The 22,343-nt window shown below is 44.5% G+C and overlaps 2 protein-coding genes across 2 annotated transcripts in view; one reads left to right on the top strand and one right to left on the bottom strand.

Annotated features, from left to right (window-relative positions):
• tnni3k (TNNI3 interacting kinase) overlaps window positions 1–22,343 on the bottom strand; it is a 69,818-nt gene that overhangs the window by 21,311 nt on the left and 26,164 nt on the right. The window contains exons 12-16 of the mRNA XM_029695614.1: window positions 15,505–15,591; window positions 14,998–15,054; window positions 11,952–12,044; window positions 11,795–11,852; window positions 11,397–11,591 (exon numbers count right to left, since the gene is read on the bottom strand). Of these exons, the coding sequence (XP_029551474.1) occupies window positions 11,397–11,591; window positions 11,795–11,852; window positions 11,952–12,044; window positions 14,998–15,054; window positions 15,505–15,591 (490 nt within the window). The remainder of the gene's footprint in view (window positions 1–11,396; window positions 11,592–11,794; window positions 11,853–11,951; window positions 12,045–14,997; window positions 15,055–15,504; window positions 15,592–22,343) is intronic.
• Window positions 1,415–3,623, top strand: LOC115151572 (leucine-rich repeat-containing protein 4B-like). Its single transcript, XM_029695615.1, has one exon. The coding sequence runs from the start codon at window positions 2,506–2,508 to the stop codon at window positions 3,127–3,129; it is 624 nt and encodes a 207-aa protein (XP_029551475.1). The 5' UTR covers window positions 1,415–2,505; the 3' UTR covers window positions 3,130–3,623.

Raw genomic sequence — 22,343 nt, 5'->3', positions numbered from 1 at the left:
TTCTACTGACTCTGAAAAACACCAAAAGAAAGATGCCCAGGGTTACTGCTCATCTGTGTGAACGTGCCTTATGCATGCTGCAAGGAGGCATGAGGACTGCAGATGTGGCCAGGGCAATACATTGCAATGTCCGTACTGTGAGACACCTAAGACAGCGCTACAGGGAGACAGGACGGACAGCTGATCGTCCTCGCAGTGGCAGACCACGTGTAACAACACCTGCACAGGATTGGTACATCCGAACATCACACCTGCGGGACAGGTACAGGATGGCAACAACAACTGCCCGAGTTACACCAGGAACGCCATCAGTGCTCAGACTGTCCGCAATAGGCTGAGAGAGGCTGGACTGAGGGCTTGTAGGCCTGTTGTAAGGCAGGTCCTCACCAGACATCACCGGCAACAACGTCGCCTATGGGCACAAACCCACCGTCGCTGGACCAGACAGGAATGGCAAAAAATGCTCTTCTCTGATGAGTCGCGGTTTTGTCTCACCAGGGGTGATGGTCGGATTTGCGGTTATCGTAAAAGGGATGAGCGTTACACCGAGGCCTGTACTCTGGAGCGGGATCAATTTGGAGGTGGAGGGTCCGCCATGGTCTGGGGCGGTGTGTCACAGCATCATCGGACTGAGTTTGTTGTCATTGCAGGCAATCTCAACGCTGTATGTTACAGGGAAGACATCCTCCTCCCTCATGTGGTACCCTTCCTGCAGGCTCATCCTGACATGACCCTCAAGCATGACAATGCCACCAGCCAGACTGCTCGTTCTGTGCATGATTTCCTGCAAGACTGGAATGTCAGTGTTCTGCCATGGCCAGCGAAGAGCCCGGATCTCAATCCCATTGAGCACGTCTGGGACCTGTTGGATCGGAAGGGTGAGGGCTAGGGCCATTCCCCCCAGAAATGTCCAGGAACTTGCAGGTGCCTTGGTGGAAGAGTGGGGTAACATCTCACAGCAAGAACTGGCAAATCTGGTGCAGTCCATGAGGAGGAAATGCACTGCAGTACTTAATGCAGCTGGTGGCCACACCAGATACTGACTGTTACTTTTCATTTTGACCCCCCTTTGTTCAGGGACACATTATTCCATTTCTGTTGGTCACATGTCTGTGGAACTTGTTCAGCTTATGTCTCAGTTGTTGAATCTTATGTTCATACAAATATTTACACATGTTAAGTTTGCTGAAAATAAACGCAGTGAGAGGACGTTTCTTTTTTTGCTGAGTTTAGCTGTTGTAGAAGATTTATGGATGCATTCATAAGGAAACCTACAGTAAAGTGTTTTACGAAAGTTTAAATGTGAGAAAGATATACTGTTACGAATTCCCTCCCGGTGACTGTTATCAGCACCTCACAACCCTGAGCTGCACACTCCCTCACACTCCACCGTCCCACGACCTGAGCCCGAGCGTCTAGGGGGTACCATAAACCTGCCTCTCAAACTCTTTCTGACCTGTGTGATCTGTACCCTGACCTGTGCCCTGATAGGTTGCTGGACATCTGCCCATCCTATTGACTATACAGGTCACGTAATACTGTCAGTCTCCCTTAAGCAGTGGCAGACAGCAACAGCTCTGTCTCTGCCCATCAACAACTCGACAAACTCATACAGTATCTCTGTCTTGGCTTGTGGGATGGTGTGCGTGCCCAATGTGAGTTGTGCGACAATATATATTGTTCTTAATAGTTAGTTGTTAATTGTTGTTGCATTATGTATACTGCCTCTGTATAGCTTGTAACCTGTAAACATGTTCACTGATTATAAGTCATTTATACAGTTCTTCATTACTGTTATTATGTTCTTGTCATATCGTATGTACAGTATATTCATTGTCTTTCTTTTCCATATACAGAAACCCTACTATTCCTCTACCTTTCCCGCCTTTCATCCCCATATGCATCCCCATGTTCATCTTCCTCAGTGTGAATAAATAAAGTTCCTGTGTGTTAACTGTTGGGCTGCTTTATTCCCCTCTAACCGTGTCAGTGAGTCACAGATCAGTAAGATACGTAGCGCCGGGACAGAGAAAGGGGAAGTGAGAAAGAAGGGCGTAAAAATAAACTGATCTGCCCCTCAGCCTCTCAATGTGTCTAAACAACAGGTCCGGAAGAGATCACACATATATGAAAGATATAAAAATGAGATGCACAAGATATATAGATGCAGATACAACACAGCTAGCTGACCACCAAATTCATATCTCATTGTGTAGAGCAGAATTCAACAACAACTGAACAGCTGAATTGAGGATCCTAGACCTAGGGAGTAACACGATCTCTCGGATTACAGAGAACAATTTATTTGGCCTGCAAAGCTTAGAGACTTTAACACTGTTCAATAATCCCATCATGCAAATTGCAGCATTTGCATTCATCCACCTCTCTTAGCTGACAAACGTAGATTTAGGGTATATTCACCATCCATACAGCCAGTGGGAGATACATGTGAGTGTGAATCTGACGCACATATTCGGTTGAGTCTTCCCTCAAGCGCTGACTCACATGATTATAAGCTCCTGGTGTCCTCTCAACATCACCGTCGGCAGCAACAGCACCCCAAAACCAGGCTTCACCCTGCAGCTCTTCACTCCATTGAATGTGATCTTCCAGGACTGCTGGAGATCATTCTTCCAGTCTGTTGTCAACCTCAGGGCTGTAACAGGACATCTTCTGTGTGGATCTCACTTCGTCGCAAAGTACTTCCTCTCTCTGCAGGAGTTTGAGTTTGAGTTGGTTCTCTCACCAGAGTTTGTGAGAGAACCAACTGTGGACATGACTAACCTGAACAGGCTTGTGCAGCTGAGGCATCTGAAGCTGACAGGAGTGGACCTCATCGTGCAGCCAGTGCTGGGCATCATGTTCCACAACCTAACCAGGCTGGAGAGCCTGAGCTTGATCGAATGTAGGATCCTCACTCTGGAGGAGGATCTGAGCAGAGACCTGCACTCCCTCATTTTGATTCAAGTCCAATCCCGAGAGGAGTTTAGCATGTTAGAGGGCTTTCCAGAGCCACTGACCAGCCTGAGGTATATGGAGTTCTTCGGTCCTCGCCTGCATTGCAGCTGTGACAACGCCTGGCTGGACAACTGGGTCAGGAGACAGAGACAAGTCCAGGTAATTGTTTAGCTAAATGGGGAGTTGGAGTTGACATGCAAAAATGAAGGTGGCATCCAGAACTTCCCCAGGTACTCTGTGGCACACCGCTCCCTGGACATGGGCTTTGTCCTGTTCCTCTGCACCTCACTGGGCCTGCTCCTCTTCATGCTGATGGTGCTGCTCCATCAGCTGGCTGGGGACTACCTAATGGCCTTCTGCCACATCGCCCGTGGCTGGCTGGAGGAGGCTGTGAGGAGGCCCAACTCCAGGGGTGTACACCACTACAATGTATTTGTGACGTACAGTGGGAGAGATTAGCACTGGGTGGTGGAGCAGCTGTTGCCGGGCCTGGAGCAGAGGGGGCCTCCCTTCCTTCATCTCGGTCTACACAGCAGGGACTTCTAGCTTGGGAAGGACATCGTGGACAACATCACAGACAGCCTCTACACCCTGTGTGTGGTCTATGTTGACCTGTTTAAAGGTCTTACTCACATCGGCTATGGAGAGCATGGTCAAACAGTCGTCCGGAACAGTTGGTACTCTCATGCATGCTTCAGTGTTGCTTGCCTCAAAGCACGCATAGAAATCATTTAGCTCGTCTGGTAGGATCGTGTCACTGGGCAGCTCGAGGCTGTGCTTCCCTTTGTAGTCCGTAATAGTTTGCAAGCTCTGCCACATCCGACGAGCATCGGAGCCGGTGTAGTAGGATTTAATCTTAGTCCTGTATTGATGCTTTGCCTGTTTGATGGTTCATCGGAGGGCATAGTGGGATTTCTTATAAGCGTCCAGGTTAGAGTCCCGCTCCTTGAAAGCGGCAGCTCTACCCTTTAGCTCAGTGCGGATGTTGCCTGTGGCTTCTGGTTGGGATATCTACGTATGGTCACTGAGGGGACGACGTCATCGATGCACTTATTGATGAAGCCAGTGACTGATGTGGTGTACTCCTCAATGCCATCAGAAGAATCGCAGAACATATTCCAATCTGTGCTAGCAAAACAGTCCTGTAGCTTAGCATCTGCGTCATCTGACCACTTCCGTATTGAGCAAGTCACTGGTACTTCCTTTTTTCATTTTTGCTTGTAAGCAGGAATCAGGAGGATATAGTTATGGTCAGATCTGTCAAATGGAGGTGTGATGGAGAGCTTTGTACGCTTTGTACTCTGACTGTGCAGTAAAGGTGGTCTAGAGTTTTTTTCCCTCTGGTCGCAAATTTAACATGCTGGTAAAAATGAGGTAAAACGGATTTAAGTTTCCCTGCATTAAAGTCCCCGGCCACTAGGAGCGCTGCCTCTGGATGAGCATTTTCTTCTTTGCTTATGGCTTTATACAGCTCGTTGAGTGCAGTCTTAGTGCCAGCATTGGTATGTACTGGTAAATAGACAGCTACAAAAAAATTTAGATGAAAACCGTGAGGGAAAAATTATGTATTCACCTTATTTGTTTGAGATTAATAGTTAGAAATTATTAACTGAGCATAAGGACCCAGATGTGGAGCCCACACTGTGTGTACAAGGTGCCCAGAGAGGGGTCTCTGTCACTGGTGTAGGAAGGGTTCTGAACGGGGTGGACATTTTAATCATACTGACACCTACCTCTGTAGGTCAAAAAGGGAGGGTTAGGGTGGGTGTCTAGTGTCGGTGGCGGCTCTGGTGCAGGACGAAGAACCCTCTCCTCCTGTGGATCCGCCAGCATAGGATGCGGCTCTGGTGCAGGACGAAGAACCTTCTCATCCCGCAGATCCTCCTGCATTGGAGGCGGTTCTGGTGCGGGACGAAGATCCCTCTCATCCTGCGAATCCAGCATCATCGGTGGAAGCTCTGGACCGCCAACCGTCGCTGGAGGTTCTGGACCGCAGACCGTCACTGGAGGCTCCGGACCGCAGACCGTCGCTGGAGACTCCGGACCGCAGACCGTCGCTGGAGACTCCGGACCGCAGACCTTCGCTGGAGACTCCGGACCGCGGGACCGTCGCTGGAGACTCCGGACCGCGGGCCCTCTCAGGAGGCTCCGGACCGTGGGCCCTCTCAGGAGGCTCCAGACTGTGGGCCGTCTCAGGAGGTTCCGCACTGTGGGCCGTCTCAGGAGGTTCCGCACTGCGGGCCGTCTCAGTTGGTTCCGGACTGTGAAACGTCGCCGGAAGCTCTGGACTAGGAACTGTCGCCGGAAGCTCTGGACTGGGGACTGTAGCCGGAAGCTCTGGACTGGGGACTGTCGCCGGAAGCTCTGGACTGGGGACTGTCGCCGGAAGCTCTGGACTGGGGACTGTCGCCGGAAGCTCTGGACTGGGGACTGTCGCCGGACTGGGCAGGCACCAGAATGGTGACACGCACCTCAGGGAGAGTGCGAGGAGGAGGCACAGGACATACCTGACTGGGAACACGCACTTCAGGGCGAGTGCGAGGAGCAGGCACAGGACGTACTAGACTAGGGAGGCGCACTAGAGGCCTGATGCGTGAGACCGGTACAGGTGGCACTGGACTAGAAACACGCACCTCAGGGAGAGTGTGAGGAGGAGGCACAGGACATACCTGACTGGGAACACGCACTTAAGGGCGAGTGCAAGGAGCAGGCACAGGACGCACCAGACTAGGGACACGAACGTCAGGGAGAGTACGATGAGGTGACACAGGATGTACTGGGCTGTGAAGGCGCACTGGAGACCTGGTGCGTATAGCCGGCCTCAATTGTACCGGAACTTTAACACACTTCTCAGGACGAGTACGGGGAGCTGACACAGGACGTACTGGGCTGTGAAGGCGCACTGGAGACCTGGTGTGTATAGCCGGCCTCAATGGTACCGGAACTTTAACACACTTCTCAGGTCGAGTACAGGAAACTGACACAGGTGGCATTGGATGACTAACACGCTCCTCAGGGCGAATGCCGTGCATACTACGCCAAACCAACAGCTCTCTCTCTTCACTCTCCTCCAATTTATCCAACAATTCCTCAAAAGTCTCTAAATCTCCCCTACGTTCACTCTCCTCCAATTTATCCAATAACTCCTCAACAGACTCTGACTCACCCCAATATTCCTCTTCGCTCTCCGACTCGCCCCTCTGCCTCGCCCCTCGGCCTCGCCGACCAACCCATGTGCCCCTCCCCCCCAAATAAATATTTTGAGGTTGCTTCTTGGGCTTGTGTCGTGGCCGCGAACCCTGTCATCGTCGCTGTCCCTCCTTCACCGCTTGCGTCTCCCGCCATGGAAGGCGATCCTGTCCTGCCAGGATTTCTTCCCAAGTCCAGGATCCCTTCCCATCCAGAATCTCCTCCCAAGTCCAGGACTCCTTCACCTGGTCACGCTGCTTGGTCCTGGTCGGATGGGATATTCTGTCACGTTCGTCATAAAAATGATCGGACCAAGGAGCAGCGTGAGTAGCATTCCACTTAACCAGCTATGACTGAGTAATCTTGGTATGAGGTATATGAGGAACAGCATGGTCTGTAAAGGGTAGACTCTCAGCCTAACAGTCAAGACTGTTGGGTCGACGGTTTCATTATTGCAATAATGAATCAATATTATATAAAGATGATTATTTTAAGAAATGACCAAGTCTCTCTCAGTATTGAATTTCCACAACAAAACTCTCTTGGTAAATAGTGTGGTCTACAACTTATCATGAGATACTCTACGTCAGGCAAGCAAAACCTTGAGACTTCATTAATATTTGATTTTGTGCACCAGCTGTTATTGACAAATAGACCCCTTGTCTTACCGGAGGCAGCTGTTCTATCCTGCCGATATACGGAAAACACAGCCAGCTGTATGTATCAGGTTTGAAGGTAAGACCCAGGTGCAGACAATGTCGAAGTGACTAAGGTTTGTTAAATCGAACACGGGCAGGCAAAGGGACAGGACGGCAAGCAGGCTCAGAGTCAGGTCAGGCAGAGGTCGGTAATCCAGAGTAGTGGGGCAAAGATACAGGACGGCAGACAGGCTCAGTGTCAGGTCAGGCAGAGGTTGGTAATCCAGAGTAGTGGGGCAAAGGGACAGGATGGTAGGCAGGCTCAGGGCAGGCAGATGTTGGTAATCCAGAGTAGTGGGGCAAAGGTACAGGACGGTAGACAGGCTCAGGGTCAGGTCAGGCAGAGGTCAGTAATCCAGAGTAGTGGGACAATTGTACAGGACGGTAGACAGGCTCAGGGTCAGGTCAGGCAGAGGTCAGTAATCCAGAGTAGTAGGACAAAGGTACAGGAAGGTAGGCAGGCTCAGGGTCAGGCAGAGGTCGGTAACCCAGAGTAGTGGGGCAAAGGTACAAGACGGTGGGCAGGCTCAGGGTCAGGGTAGGCAGAAAGGTCAAAACAGTGAAAACTAGGAAACAGGCACTATAGACAGGACAGGAGCAAGGGGGGAAACACTGGTTGGTCTGAATGAACAAAACAAACTGGCAAAAGACAAACAGAGAACACAGGTATAACTACACAGTGGATAATGGGGAAGATAGGCGACCCCTGGAGGGAGGTGGAGACAATCACAAAGACAGGTGAAAAATATCAGGGGTGTAACAATATGTTATCTATGTCGTCGTTCAGCCACAATGTTCCGTTGATAGGATAGTCTCAACTGTAAATCGTCAAGTTTGTTTTCCAGTCATAGCACGTTGGCCAACAGAACCGATGGTAATGGCAATTTACTGACTTGCCTACGAATCCTAACAATGCACCCCGACCGTCTCCCTTGGGCCTGGTCTCCGGAGAGCAGTATATCCTCTTGGCGTTCCCTAGGGGGCGCTACAGCGATTTCTGAAAAAAATTCGTGCCCATTTTAAACGGCCTCCTACTCAAACTCAGAAGCTAGGATATGCATATAATTAATACTTGTGGATAGAAAACACCCTACAGTTTCTAAAATTGTTTGAATGGTGTCTGTGAGTATAACAGAACTCATATGGCAGTCAAAACCCCGAGACCGATCGTAACAGGATGTGGAATTCTGAATTGTGGACTCAACTTCACATCTTTGCCTGTAATTCACACAGTGAGCAATGGTTCATTGAGCACTTCCTATTGCTTCCACTAGATGTCCCCAGTCTTTACAAAGTGGTTTGAGTCTCCTACTGTTAAAACTGAATGAATGAGACGCTGTTGAAATTGGTCACATGAGGAGGGCCATCACCATTATGACGCCGGCGGCCCTGGCTTCCCTCCCCTTTCGAAACGTTTTGAAACACAATGCAATAGTCCCCCTCGAATCTTATTGGCTCTCTTGTTGAAAAAGGCCCTGAAGATTTATGTTATACAACGTTTGACATGTTTGAACGAACCTAAATGGAAAAAAAATGCATTTTCTCGAAATAGCTGTCCCGCGGCCGACGGAGCATATGGATCAGCCTTCAGACGCGCTAACAAGAACAAGCTCTTGGAACATAAAGGAGTAATTTTTTCGAACGAAAATACATTTGTTGTGGACCTGGGATTCCTGGAAGTGCTTTCTGATGAAGACAACCAAAGGTAAGGGATTATTGACAATAGTATACAAGACTAGATGTGATATACGATTGTTCCAAGATGGCGCAGACCTATATTTACTAGGTAATTTTCTGAGTATCGCATCCCCTTTTATCGCAAAGTGTGATTACCCAGTAAACTTATTTTTAAATCTGGCATTACAGGTGCTTTCAAGAGATATTCATCTATAAATCTTAGAATGACAATATTACATTTTAAAAATGTTTTCGAATAGTAATTTAGTAAATTGTAGCACTGTTTCACTGGATGCATTTGAGGGAAAATAGTTAGTCAACGTTATGTGCCGATGTAAAATGCTGTTTTTATATATAAATATGAACTTTATCGAACAAAAGAATGCATGCATTGTGTAACATGATGTCCTAGGTGTGTCATCTGATGAAGTTTGTAAAAGGTTAGTGCTGCATTTAGCTGTTTTTTGGTTATTTGTGATGCATGTGGTTGGTCGGAAAATGGCTATGTGGCTACTTTTACGATATACTCCTCTAACATAATCTAATGTTTTGCTTTTGCTGTAAAGCCTTTTTGAAATCGGACAACGTGGTTCGATTCAGGAGAGGTGTATCTATAAAACGATACGAGACAGTCCTATATTTGAAAAAATATATATATTACATTTCGTTATGCTAATGTCGATAGGAGTTTTTCGCTGGATGTCCATCCTGCTTACGGGACGAGACCGTCAAGAGGATATCCTTCGCGTCTGACTTATTAAAGAAAAAAATCTTAGTCCAGTTTGAGGTGAGTAATCGCTGTTCTGATGTCCAGAAGATCTTCTCGGTCATAAGAGACGGTAGCAGCAACTTTATGTACAAAATAAGTTACAAACAATGTGAGAAAACACAAAATAGCACAGTTGTTTAGGAGCCCGTAAAACAGCAGCCATCCCCTACAGCGCCATTGTCTTATCCTCCTGGAGATGTTTCAACAACTTGATTGGAGTCCACCTGTGGTAAATTCAATTGATTGGACATGATCGTGAAAGGCACACACCTGTCTATATATTTTTTTTATTGAATCTTTATTTAACTAAGCAAGTCAGTTAAGAACAAATTCTTATTTACAGTGATGGCCTACCCTGGACAAACCCAAATCCAGACTTCGCTGGGCCAATTGTGCGCCACCCTATGGGACTCCCAATCACAGCCGGTTGTGATACAGCGTGGAATCGAACCAGGGTCTGTAGTGACGCCTCTAGTACTGAGATGCAGTGCCTTACACGCTGCGCCACTCGGGAGCCCACAGTTGACAGTGCATGTCAGAGCAAAAACCAAGCCATGAGGTCGAAGGAATTGTCCGTAGAGCTCCGAGACAGGTTTGTGTCGAGGCACAGATCTGGGGAAGGGTACCAAAAAATGTCTGCAGCATTGATGGTCCCCAAGAACACAGTGGCCTCCATCATTCTTAAATGGAAGAAGTTTGAAACCACCAAGACATCCTAGAGCTGGCTGCCTGGCCAAACTGAGCAATCAGGGAAGAAGGGCCTTGGTCAGAGAGGTGACCAAGAACCCAATGGTCACTCTGACAGAGCTCCAGAGTTCCTCTGTGAAGATGGGATAACCTTCCAGAAGGACAACCATCTCTGCAGCACTCCACCAATCAGGCCTTTATGGTAGAGTGGCCAGATGGAAGCCACTCCTCAGTAAAAGGCACATGACAGCCCACTTACAGTTTGCCAAAAGGCACCTAAAGGGCTCTCCAACTATGAGAAACAAGATTCTCTGGTCTGATGAAACCAAGATTGAACTTTTTGGCCTGACTGCCAAGCGTCACATTTGGAGGAAACCTGGCACCATCCCTACAGTGAAGCATGGTGGTGGCAGCATCATGCTGTGGGGCTGTTTTTCAGCGGCAGGGACTGGGAGACAAGTCATGATTGAGGGAAAGATGAATGGAGCAAAGTACAGAGAGATCCTTGATGAAAACCTGCTCCAGAGTGCTCAGGACCTCAGACTGGGGCGAAGGTTCACCCTCCAACAGGACAACGACCCTAAGCACACAGCCAAGACAACGCAGGAGTGGCCTTGGGACAATTCTCTGAATGTCCTTGAGTGGCCCAGCCGGAACCCGGACTTGAACCTGATTGTACATCTCTGAGACCTGAAAATAGCTGTGCAGTGACGCTCCCCATCCGACCTGACAGAGCTTGAAAGGATATGCAGAGAAGAATGGGGAAACTCCCCAAATACAGATGTGCCAAGCTTGTAGCATCACACCCAAGAAGACTCGAAACTGTAATCGCTGCCAAAGGTGCTTCAACAAAGTACTGAGTAAAAGGTCTGAATACTTATGTGAATGGGATATTTCATTTTTTTTAATACCTTTTCAACATTAAAAAAAAACTGTTTTTGCTTCGTCATCATGCGGTATTGTGTGTATATTGATGAGGGAAACAATTATTTCATTCATTTTATAAGGCTGTAATGCAACAAATTTTGGAAAAAGTCAAGGGGTCTGAATACTTTCCCAAAGCATCGTATGCAAATGTAATAATTCTGTTTGTTATTTTTAATAAATTTGCAAAAATGTCTAAAAACCTGTTTTTGCTTTGTCATCATGGGGTATTGTGTGTATATTGATGAGGGGAAAAAATATTTTTATCAAATTTTAGAATAAGGCTGTAACGTAACAAAATGTGGAAAAAGTGAATGGCTCTGAATATTTTCCGAAACTGCTGTATATGTTTAGACAGAGTAAGAGTGCAGTAGTCCATTGACAGGTCTAAGATCAGTTCAGAACCACCTCTTCTGTTCCTGGCCATTGACAGCACTATAAACACAGTAACAGTGTAGTCAAATGACAGGTCTGAGATCAGCTCAGGGCCTCACCTCTTCTGCTCGTGCAGCAGGGAGAACAGGGAGCCCCCGGAGACATATTGGGTGGCGATGGCGAACTGGCTGGGGTCATCCAGACACGCCCCCACAAACTGGATGACACAGGGGTGGTTGAGACGACACAGGATAGACACCTCCCTACAGAACATGTCCACGTCTGACTTGGAGCAGTACGTGTTGGCCCGATACCTATAAAGAGGAGAATTAAAAGTTAGTTCATATTTAATTCATTTGTGTCTTAGCATTTTATTTAATATTTTAGTAGTTTGTGTTTAAGTAGTTTGTATTTTAGCATTTTATGTTGTATTTTAGTTGTTTGTATTTTCATTCGTTTTGCGAGCCAAGAACAATGCTAACCAATGTAAGTGATGTTAATCCTTAGGCTTACCTACCTTTTGATGGCAACGACCTTGTTCTTACACTTGCCTCTATAGACCTTTCCAAAGGAGCCTGTGGGTAGAAAATATATTCTACTATTCAATATAGTCTGTATGTGCATAAAGCATGTTGTTAAGGAAAACAGTATAGTGTTGAATCTGCCCGTAATACCTGAACCAATGATCTCATTGAACTCCAGGTCAGAGAGCTGCAATTGGAAGCTTGAGTGGAGGCTGGCCCGGAGGAGAAGAACATCCGCCTTTTCTAAAGAGAGATAGTAAAATGTTCAAGGTCATTTGAATCTCATTTTGAATCAAGTGATCAATGATCAAGAAATTTGTCAAAAACGAACAGATATCAGGTAACCTAAATTAGGAAAATATATAATTGACCATCAGTCAGTCAACAGATTATCATTAGCCTGGTGTTTACTATATTGATTACCAGATCATAATTAAAAGGCACACTAAGTCTAGGGCAGTCCCCGACTAAACCTTTGTCGAACAAGAGTCGTCTGTTCATTTGACCAGTCGATTGGTCGAAATTGTTTAAAACTTGTATTTTTCCATACATTGACCCCATTCCATGTGTTTTAGTCAAATGAACTATATTCACTGAGCTTGTCTGCTACTTTAAGCGCACTTTTTTATTAAATAATTAAGACACACAAATTACTAGAGGGAGTCCGACCAGCAATTGATTTGATTGTGCCGGGCCTGGCTCAGACTCGCTGCGCTGTGTTAAAAAAAAAAGACAGCGAGTGACACGTTGTCTGTGTTGCTGAAGCTGCAAGATACAGTGCATTCGGAAAGTATTCAGACCCCTTCCCATTTTTCACATTTTTGTGACGTTACAGCCTTATTCTAAAATTGATTAAATCTACACATAATACCCCATAATGACAAAGCGAAAAACAGTTCTCAATGTTAGCAAATGTATAAAAAAAATAATAAAACAACAAAAAGGCCAGCATACCGGAGTCGCCTCTTCACTGTTGACATTGAGACTGGTGTTTTGCAGGTACTATTTAATGAAGCTGCAGTTGAGGACTTGTGAGGCATCTGTTTCTCAAACTAGACACTCTAATGTACTTGTCCTCTTGCTCAGTTGTGCACCGGGGCCTCCCACTCCTCTTTCTATTCTGGTTAGAGCCAGTTTGCGCGTTACACGAGATCTTCAGTTTCTTGGCAATTTTTCGCATGGAATAGCCTTCATTTCTCAGAACAGGAATAGACTGGCGAGTTTCAGAAGAAAGTTCTTTGTTTCTGTCCATTTTGAGCCTGTAATCGAACCCACAAATGCTGATGCTCCAGATACTCAACTAGTCTGAAGAAGGATGGTTTTATTGCTTCTTTTTAAAAAAACACATTTTTTTTTATTGCTTTATTGTATTTATAAAGCTCTTCTTACATCAGCTGATATCTCAAAGTGTTGTACAGATACCCAGCCTAAAACCCCAAACAGCAAGCAATGCAGGTGTAGAAGCACAGTGGCTAGGAAAAACTCTCTAGAAAGGCCAGAACCTAGGAAGAAACCTAGAGGGGAACCAGGCTATGAGGAGGGGCCAGTCCTTTTCTGGCTGTGCTGGGTGGAGATTATAACAGAACATGGCCAAGATGTTCAAATGTTCATAGATGACCAGCAGGATCAAATAATAATAATCACAGTGGTTGTCGAAGGTGCAACAGGTCAGCACCTCAGGAGTAAATGTCAGTTGGCTTTTAATAGCCGATCAACAGTTTTCAGCGGTGCTAACATAATTGCAAAAGGGTTTTCTAATGATCAATTAGGCTTTTAAAATGATAAACTTGGATTAGCTAACACAACGTGCTATTGGAACACAGGAGTGATGGTTGCTGATAATGGGCCTCTGTACACCTATGCAGATATTACATTGAAAATCTGCCGTTTCCAGCTACAATAGTCATTTACAAAGTTAACAATGTCTACACTGTATTTCTGATCAATTTGCTGTTATTTTAATGGACCAAAAATGTGCTTTTCTTTCAAAAACAAGGACATTTCTAAGTGACCCCAAACTTTTGAACGGTAGTGTAAGTGAACCCCAATCAATGCAGTTCTCATCATATTTGCGCCTCTTCGATGGTCCAACGTCCCTGTCTGATGCTCGGTGCTTTCCCGGGTAAGGGGGCAGTAGCTCTTTGGCTGTATCAGATTCACAACTGTCAGTGTCCATGCTAGCTGGGCAAACAACAAATGTAGAATTACTGATGCTAGCATTGGATGTGCTCGTGGAAGCAGAACAACTTGTGTCGTCAACAGGTGCAGGTGTAGTACTGCTGTAGTACTGCTGTTAGTAGCAGTACTGCCAGTAGAGCTGGTATGAGTCTCTATGGACGCGAGCCTTACTAAATGGACTGTTTGAAAATGTGAAGAATTTTTTTTTAAATAACATTTTTATTTGGCGTACCGCCAACAGCATTGCGCGTACCCCAGTTTGCGCGGACCCCAGATTGGGAATACCTGTCTCAGACAATAAGGCAAGGGCTGTTTTCTCATCTCCTTATTCTGCTGCTGCCCCCACCGCATTGTTCTCAACATCAATATGCTGGTTAACTTTGCTATTAAGCACATAGCAACATGGTCTAGAAAAAGGCGGCAATTCAACAGTGCACTGATGTGTTTCTGAATAGCGGACAACGACCACTATCCAATGCGGGAGAAAGCGCATTTGTTATAAAATAATATAATTTTTCTTAGTGTTGAGTCATTGTTCTTATGTAATATAACCATATACAATTTCAGCAGCACATGTCTTAGAGTGATGGACTGTGTCATCTCAAAGACCTCCACAATGGATCAGTCCACTCAGACAGGCGCCAATTAAACAGGTGTCTTGTACACAATATTTTTTATTTTGCTAATGCTCGACTAAAGAAATCCTTGGTCGACCAACAGCCTATCCACCAAACAATCGACCAGTCGACCAAATGGGGTCAGCCCTACCTGAGTCACATAGCAACAGTAACCAGTGAGCTTTTTTCTCTCTTTTTGTTGTTGTTATTTTTTATTTTTTTACATTGGCCTGTTGTTTGCTATTGTCGATTACCATATAATCATATATAGGAGACACACTCTAATAAGTCCCATAGCAACAGTAATCAGTGAGCATGTCACTGTCAGCTGACAGTGATGTGAAGTGCTGCTTGGATGATGCAGGATGCAGCGTGTCATGTGCTTCACTTTACTCCAGTACCTTTGGTCATGCTTTTGATCTTGCCCAGGGGGGATGGCACAGACACGTAGGACCCATCTGAAAGAGTCGTGACAAGATAAACAGGATGAAGAAAATGGCCCATGTTTCTGCTCAATCTTTAGATTATCACATGTACATTGTTGTATTTATTCAGCAATCTTGGTGAGGTGTTATCTTGCACTTTGAACATGACACGTTAATTAATAGTCAACATTCTCTCCTTTGTAGAGCTATTATTTATGAATTTTTTGGAAATAACATTTACTTGTGTTGTATTCTATCATCTTGGTGAGGTGTTATCTTTGAACATTACTAATGTTTATAGTCAACATCCTCTCCTTTGTTGGCCTCTCCTAAAGATACATAGCATTAGATTTTGAGAAGGCGGTAAGTAGAGAGAACATGAGGAATCAAGCAAATACAATTGAGATTCACCCTATGAGATGGCCCTAGATGTTAGGGACTTGAAGTCAAAGTGCACCAGTCATCCCCTCCTCTCCCACTCACCTCCTCCAGGCTGAGAGTACTCGTTACATGGGGAGTCGTCCAGGGGACGCTTGTAGTGTTTGAGCAGAGTGACGATGGTATCATGACCTGGGGTAGGGACACCGGGACAGGGTCACAGATACAGGGATATACAGACAGGGTTGTTACGGTGGCATTCACTATAAACAAACCCATTATTACCGCATTATACCCATCTACCAAAGTCACCATTAGTAGTGCTACTACTGCAGTGTCTACTACTACTACTACTACATGTATGATTACTAATACTACATGTATGACTACTACATGTATGACTACTACTACTACTACTGCATGTATGACTACTACATGTATGACTACTACTACTACTACTGCATGTATGATTACTACTATTACTACTACTACTACTACTACTACTACATGTATCACTACTACTACTACATGTATGATTACTACTACTACATGTATGACTACTACATGTATGTATGATTACTACTACTCTATGTATGATTACTACTACTACATGTATGACTACTACATGTATGATTACTACTACTACATGTATGATTACTACTGCTACATGTATGACTACTACATGTATGTATGACTACTACTACTACATGTATGATTACTACTACTACTACATGTATGATTACTACTACTACATGTATGATTACTACTACTACATGTATGATTACTACTACTACATGTATGACTACTACATGTATGATTACTACTACTACATGTATGATTACTACTACTACATGTATGACTACTACTACTATATGTATGACTACTACAACATGTATGACTACTACATGTATGTATGATTACTACTACATGTATGTATGATTACTACTACTACATGTATGACAACTACATGTATGACTACTACTACTACATGTATGACTACTACATGTATGACTACTACTACTACTACTGCGTGTATGATTACTACTACTACTACTACATGTATGATTACTACCACTACTACTACATGTATGACTACTACTACTACTACTACATGTATGATTACTACTACTACATGTATGACTACTACATGTATGTATGATTACTACTACTGTATGTATGATTACTACTACTACATGTATGACTACTACATGTATGATTACTACTACTACATGTATGACTACTACATGTATGACTACTACTACTACATGTATGATTACTACTACTACATGTATGACTACTACATGTATATATGACTACTACTACTACATGTATGACTACTACTACTACATGTATGACTACTACATGTATGATTACTACTACTACTACATGTATGATTACTACTACTACTACATGTATGATTACTACTACTACTACATATATGACTACTACATGTATGACTACTACTACTACATGTATGATTACTACTACTACATGTATGACTACTACATGTATGTATGACTACTACTACTACATGTATGACTACTACTACTACTACATATATGACTACTACATGTATGACTACTACTACTACATGTATGATTACTACTACTACTACATGTATGATTACTACTACTACTACATATATGACTACTACATGTATGACTACTACTACTACATGTATGATTACTACTACTACATGTATGACTACTACATGTATGTATGACTACTACTACTACATGTATGATTACTACTACTACTACATATATGACTACTACATGTATGACTACTACTACTACTACATGTATGATTACTACTACTACATGTATGACTACTACTACTACTACTACTGCATGTATGATTACTACTACTGTATGTACGATTACTACTACTACATGTATGATTACTACTACTACATGTATGATTACTACTACTACATGTATGATTACTACTACTACATGTATGATTACTACTACTACTACATGTATGACTACTACTACTACTACTACTACATGTATGATTACTACTACTACTACATGTATGATTACTACTACTACTACTACATGTATGATTACTACTACTACATGTATGACTACTACATGTATGACTACAACTACTACATGTATGACTACTACTACATGTATGACTACTACATGTATGTATGATTACTACTACATGTATGTATGATCACTACTACTACATGTATGACTACTACATGTATGTATGATTACTACTACTACATGTATGACTACTACATGTATGACTACTATTACTACATGTATGACTACTACTGATAATAATAATAATAATAATAATACATGTAGGACTACTACTACTACATGTATGATTACTACTACTACATGTATGACTACTACATGTATATATGACTACTACTACTACATGTATGACTACTACTACTACTACTACTACTGCATGTATGATTACTACTACTGTATGTACGATTACTACTACTACATGTATGATTACTACTACTACATGTATGATTACTACTACTACATGTATGATTACTACTACTACATGTATGACTACTACATGTATGACTACAACTACTACATGTATGACTACTACTACATGTATGACTACTACATGTATGTATGATTACTACTACATGTATGTATGATTACTACTACTGTAGGTATGATTACTACTACTACATGTATGACTACTACATGTATGTATGATTACTACTACATGTATGTATGATTACTACTACTACATGTATGACTACTACATGTATGACTACTATTACTACATGTATGACTACTACTGATAATAATAATAATAATAATAATAATAATACATGTAGGACTACTACTACTAGTTTTTTTGCCTAAAGGGTTTTAAAATTGCGATTCACCTCAATCAACCAAGTTTTTAGTGTTAATCAATTGAATAACTAATAATGAGGCAAATAGCAGTACTTTGGCTGTTAGTTTTAATCTGTTTTTTTTTGTGAAATGCACCAAACAAGCTGTCAATCTAACCTTCGATGGATACAGCAAGCCACAACCGCGGATATCATACATTAGAGATGTCCTGCTTAATCTCCGACCCTTTGCTGCAAGTCTACACTGCAATGGAATACCACAATTAATAAATCAAAATTTTCCCAAGAAAAGACATCTAAACCAAGGAAGTGTGGCGGTAGAGGAGAAATTCAGAATCGGATTAAAAAACAGCCCTTCAGAACACCTCTTCCATCTATTATGGGTGGACATGTACAAAGCATAAGGAATAAGACTGGGCTTGTACCCAACACCTCTCAGAGTACCAACAATCCTGCCTGATCTGTCTATCTGAGACCTGGCTTACGGAACAGGATCACGACTCCATTGTGGAGCTGGATGGCTACACAATTGTTAGAATGGACTGAAACATCAACTCTGGTAAGAGAAAAGGTGGTGGAGTTTGTGCATTTATCAACGAGAAATATTGCAATCCTGCCAATATTACAACTAAGCACCAGGTCTGTACTAAAGACATTAAACTATGACCATACTACCTGCCACGGAAAATAAATCAGGTCTGACTATTTACTGTTTACATAGCCCCCTCCACTGACACCCAAATAGGTGCCAACGTGACTCATGACCTTGTATCCTAGGCTGAGACAGAGTCAATCAATCAAATGTATTTATAAAGCCCTTCTTACATCAGCCAATGTTACAAAGTGCTATACAGTAACCCAGCCTAAAACCCCAAACAGAAAGCAATGCAGATGTAGAAGCACGGTGGCTAGGAAAAACTCCCTAGAAAGGCAGGAACCTAGGAAGAAACCTAGAGAGGAACCAGGCTCTGAGGGGTGGCCAGTCCTCTTCTGGCTGTGCAGGGTGGATATTATAACAGTACATGGCCAAGATGCTCAAACGTTCATAGATGACCAGCAGGGTCAAATAATAATAACCACAGTGGTTGTAGAGGGTGCAACAGGTCAGCACCTCAGGAGTAAATTTCAGTTGGCTTTTCATAGCCGATCATTCAGAGTTAGAGACAGCAGGTGCGGTAGAGAGAGAGAGTCAAAAACAGCAGGTCCGGGACAAGGTAGGACGTCCGGTGAACAGGTCAGGGTTCCATAGCCCAGTGGCGGTTCTAGACCATTTCAACTGGGGGGGGGGGCCAGTTGTACTGTTAGAGGGGCCAGTTACATTAGACGTTATTGTTGTCATATCGTTTTCTTCACTGCATTGCAGGCATTAGCAGGCAAAAGACCATGTTCATAATCATTAGTGTTCCTCGTTGCCACTGTCTAATAATGGATGTAAAAAAAGAATGATAGCAAATATTTGTCATGTAAAAATGATTTCATACTCCACATTTAGGGGCCACAAGGGGGTCCAAAATTGTTGTCACAGGGGCACTGTGACATCCCAGGTGAAGTCTGTCTGGACCTCTGTTATGGTAACATCCCAGGTGAAGTCTGTCTGGACCTCTGCTATGGTAACATACCAGGTGCGTATTATTTTAAGGCACTACCCAAACTTGGGGGTTCGGATCATAACATGGTTCAGCTCATCCCAGTCTACAAAGCGCGTCTGCAGCGAGAGAAGGCTAAAAAGGTGGAGATTAAAAGCTGGACTCCTGAAGCGACTGAAGCCCTCCAGGACTGTTTTGAGTCCACTGACTGGGCGGCCTTGACGGACAGCTCCGATAGCCTGGAAGAGGCAGCGGATACTGTCTCTGAGTACATCTGTTTCTGTGAGGATCTCGTTATTCCCCAAAAGAAAGTCAACATCTTCCCCAATAATAAGCCGTGGGTAACGCTGGAATTAAATGAGCTCTTCATCCAGAAAAAACAAGTGTTTAAATCAGGTGGCAGTAAAGAGGAAAGTAAAAATATTCAGAGGCAACTGAAAAGCAAAATCATGGAGTGCAAGGCAGCATGTAAAGACAAATTAGAAAACATTTTAAAGGACATTAGGAAAGCCTGGCAAGGGCTACAAACCATCACAGGATACAAACCAAAGAGACATTGTATGACTGTTGAAAATTACCTTCCTTTTGCAAATTATTTGAACAGTTTCTATTGTAGGTTTGACATGTGTGATTTTACATCGCAACAGAAAGGCCTTGGACAGTATAGACAGCATACCAGCTGTTGATATACAGATCTCTGTGAATGACATCAAGCAATACTTTCAACGTGTCAACCCACAAAAATAATATGGTCCAGGCGGCATCAGCAGCAAGAGACTTCCAGCTGTCACTGAACAGTGGGATAATTCGAGATTTATGGAAGAAGTTGCTGATTGTCCCAATACCTAAAAACACCAAGCCAAAAGTGTCACACCTTGATCTGTTTCACCTATTTTTGTGCTTGTCTCCACCCCCCTGCAGGTGTCGCCCATCTTCCTCATTATACCCAGTGTATTTATACCTGTGTTCTCTATTTGTCTATCGCCAGTTTGTCTTGTCTTGTCAGGTCTTTTCAAGTCTCCCTGCTTTCTCAAGTTCTGTTCCCTAGTTTCCCCGGTTCTGACCATTCTGCCTGCCCTGACCACAAGCCTGCCTGCCTTTCTGTACCTTATTGACTCTGCCCTGAATTACGGACCTCTGCCTGCCTTTGACCTGTCTTTTGCCTACGCCCTGTTTAGGTCAATAAACATCTGTGACTCTAGCTGTCTGCATCTGGGTCTTATCCTGAATTCTGATAGTCCGAACTGGTCTTGACCAACCCAGCAGACAGACCAGCTCCACAATGCTGTCTCCCTGCCACCATTGGAAGACACCATTGGAAGACATGAGGAGATACTGCAATGTTTTTTGGAGGGACTCCATACCCTGACAGAACGCCATTACAAGGCAGTTGATACATTGCTGGAGCAATTCAGTGGATGCCCTACTGGGCAGCGGGTCATACCAGTGATCTCCCAGCCTACCCCAGTGTCCCGAGAACCCCGCCTACGCTGGAGATTCTGGAGCCTGCTGGGCTTTTTTCTCTCGGTGCTCCCTCATTTTCGAGTTGCAGCCTTCTTCATTCCCCTCTGACCATTCAAGGATAGCATAGATCATAATGCTAAATGTCCGGGAGGGCACTCGCCGGGACTACGGCGGTGTGGGAGCAAAAGTCCACCATTTGCCTCAGTCTGGAGGAGTTTGTGGCGGAAGTTCGAAAAGTGTTTGATTCGTCATTGCCCAGGAGAGAGGCTGCTCGTAAGCTGCTCCAGCTACGTCAAGACTCCCGTAGTGTGGCAGACTATGCGATGGATTTTCGCATTTTGGTGGCTAAGAGTGCCTGGAACCCAGAAGCATTGTTCAACATGTTCCATCACGGATTATTGGAGGTGATCAAAGATGAGCTCGCAGCCCAGGAGCTGCTCATGGACCTTGACTCCCTCATAGCCCTGACCATCCGGATCGATGGGCGGCTTCGACAACGTAGGAGGGAGAGGGAATCTGTGCCCTGTCACCTTAGTTCGCCATCGATCACCACCTCGTCTCCAAGGAATCCCGGAGACCGCCGAAGTCTACATGTCCGAGTGAACCCGACATCACCCGAGTTCTCTCGTGAATCACTGAGGGCTGCCGACTCACCTCCTTCAGAGTCCATGCACCTGGGCAGGGCTAGATTGACTCCGGCTGAGTGCTTACGCCGACTCCACACCCAGAGTTGTCTATAATGTGGCGCTACGGGACATTTCGTAGCTACCTGCCCATTAAAAACTCAGGCTCATCAAGAAGGGACGAGTACTCTTGTGGGCCATACAGTGAACTTTTCCTCTCGCCTTACTCGCACCCCTTTCCATGCCATCCTGCTGTGGGGGAACCAGTCGAAATCCCTCCAGATACTCATCGACTCTGGGGCAGATTAGAGTTTTTTGGACGCTACCCTGGCGCCCGAGCTGGGCATCCCCACTCAGCCCCTCTCCATTTCCATGGACATTAGAGTGCTGGACGGGCGCTCTATAGGCCGGGTCACTCACAATACC

This window comes from Salmo trutta, chromosome 17 (assembly GCF_901001165.1).
Source record: "Salmo trutta chromosome 17, fSalTru1.1, whole genome shotgun sequence".
Lineage (NCBI taxonomy): Eukaryota > Metazoa > Chordata > Actinopteri > Salmoniformes > Salmonidae > Salmo > Salmo trutta.
This window is presented reverse-complemented; position numbering and strand designations above follow the sequence as displayed.

What these genes read in the sequence shown, in the direction of transcription:
- LOC115151572 (XM_029695615.1), top strand. Translation starts at nt 2,506, where the DNA reads ATGATTATAAGCTCCTGGTGTCCTCTCAACATCACCGTCGGCAGCAAC.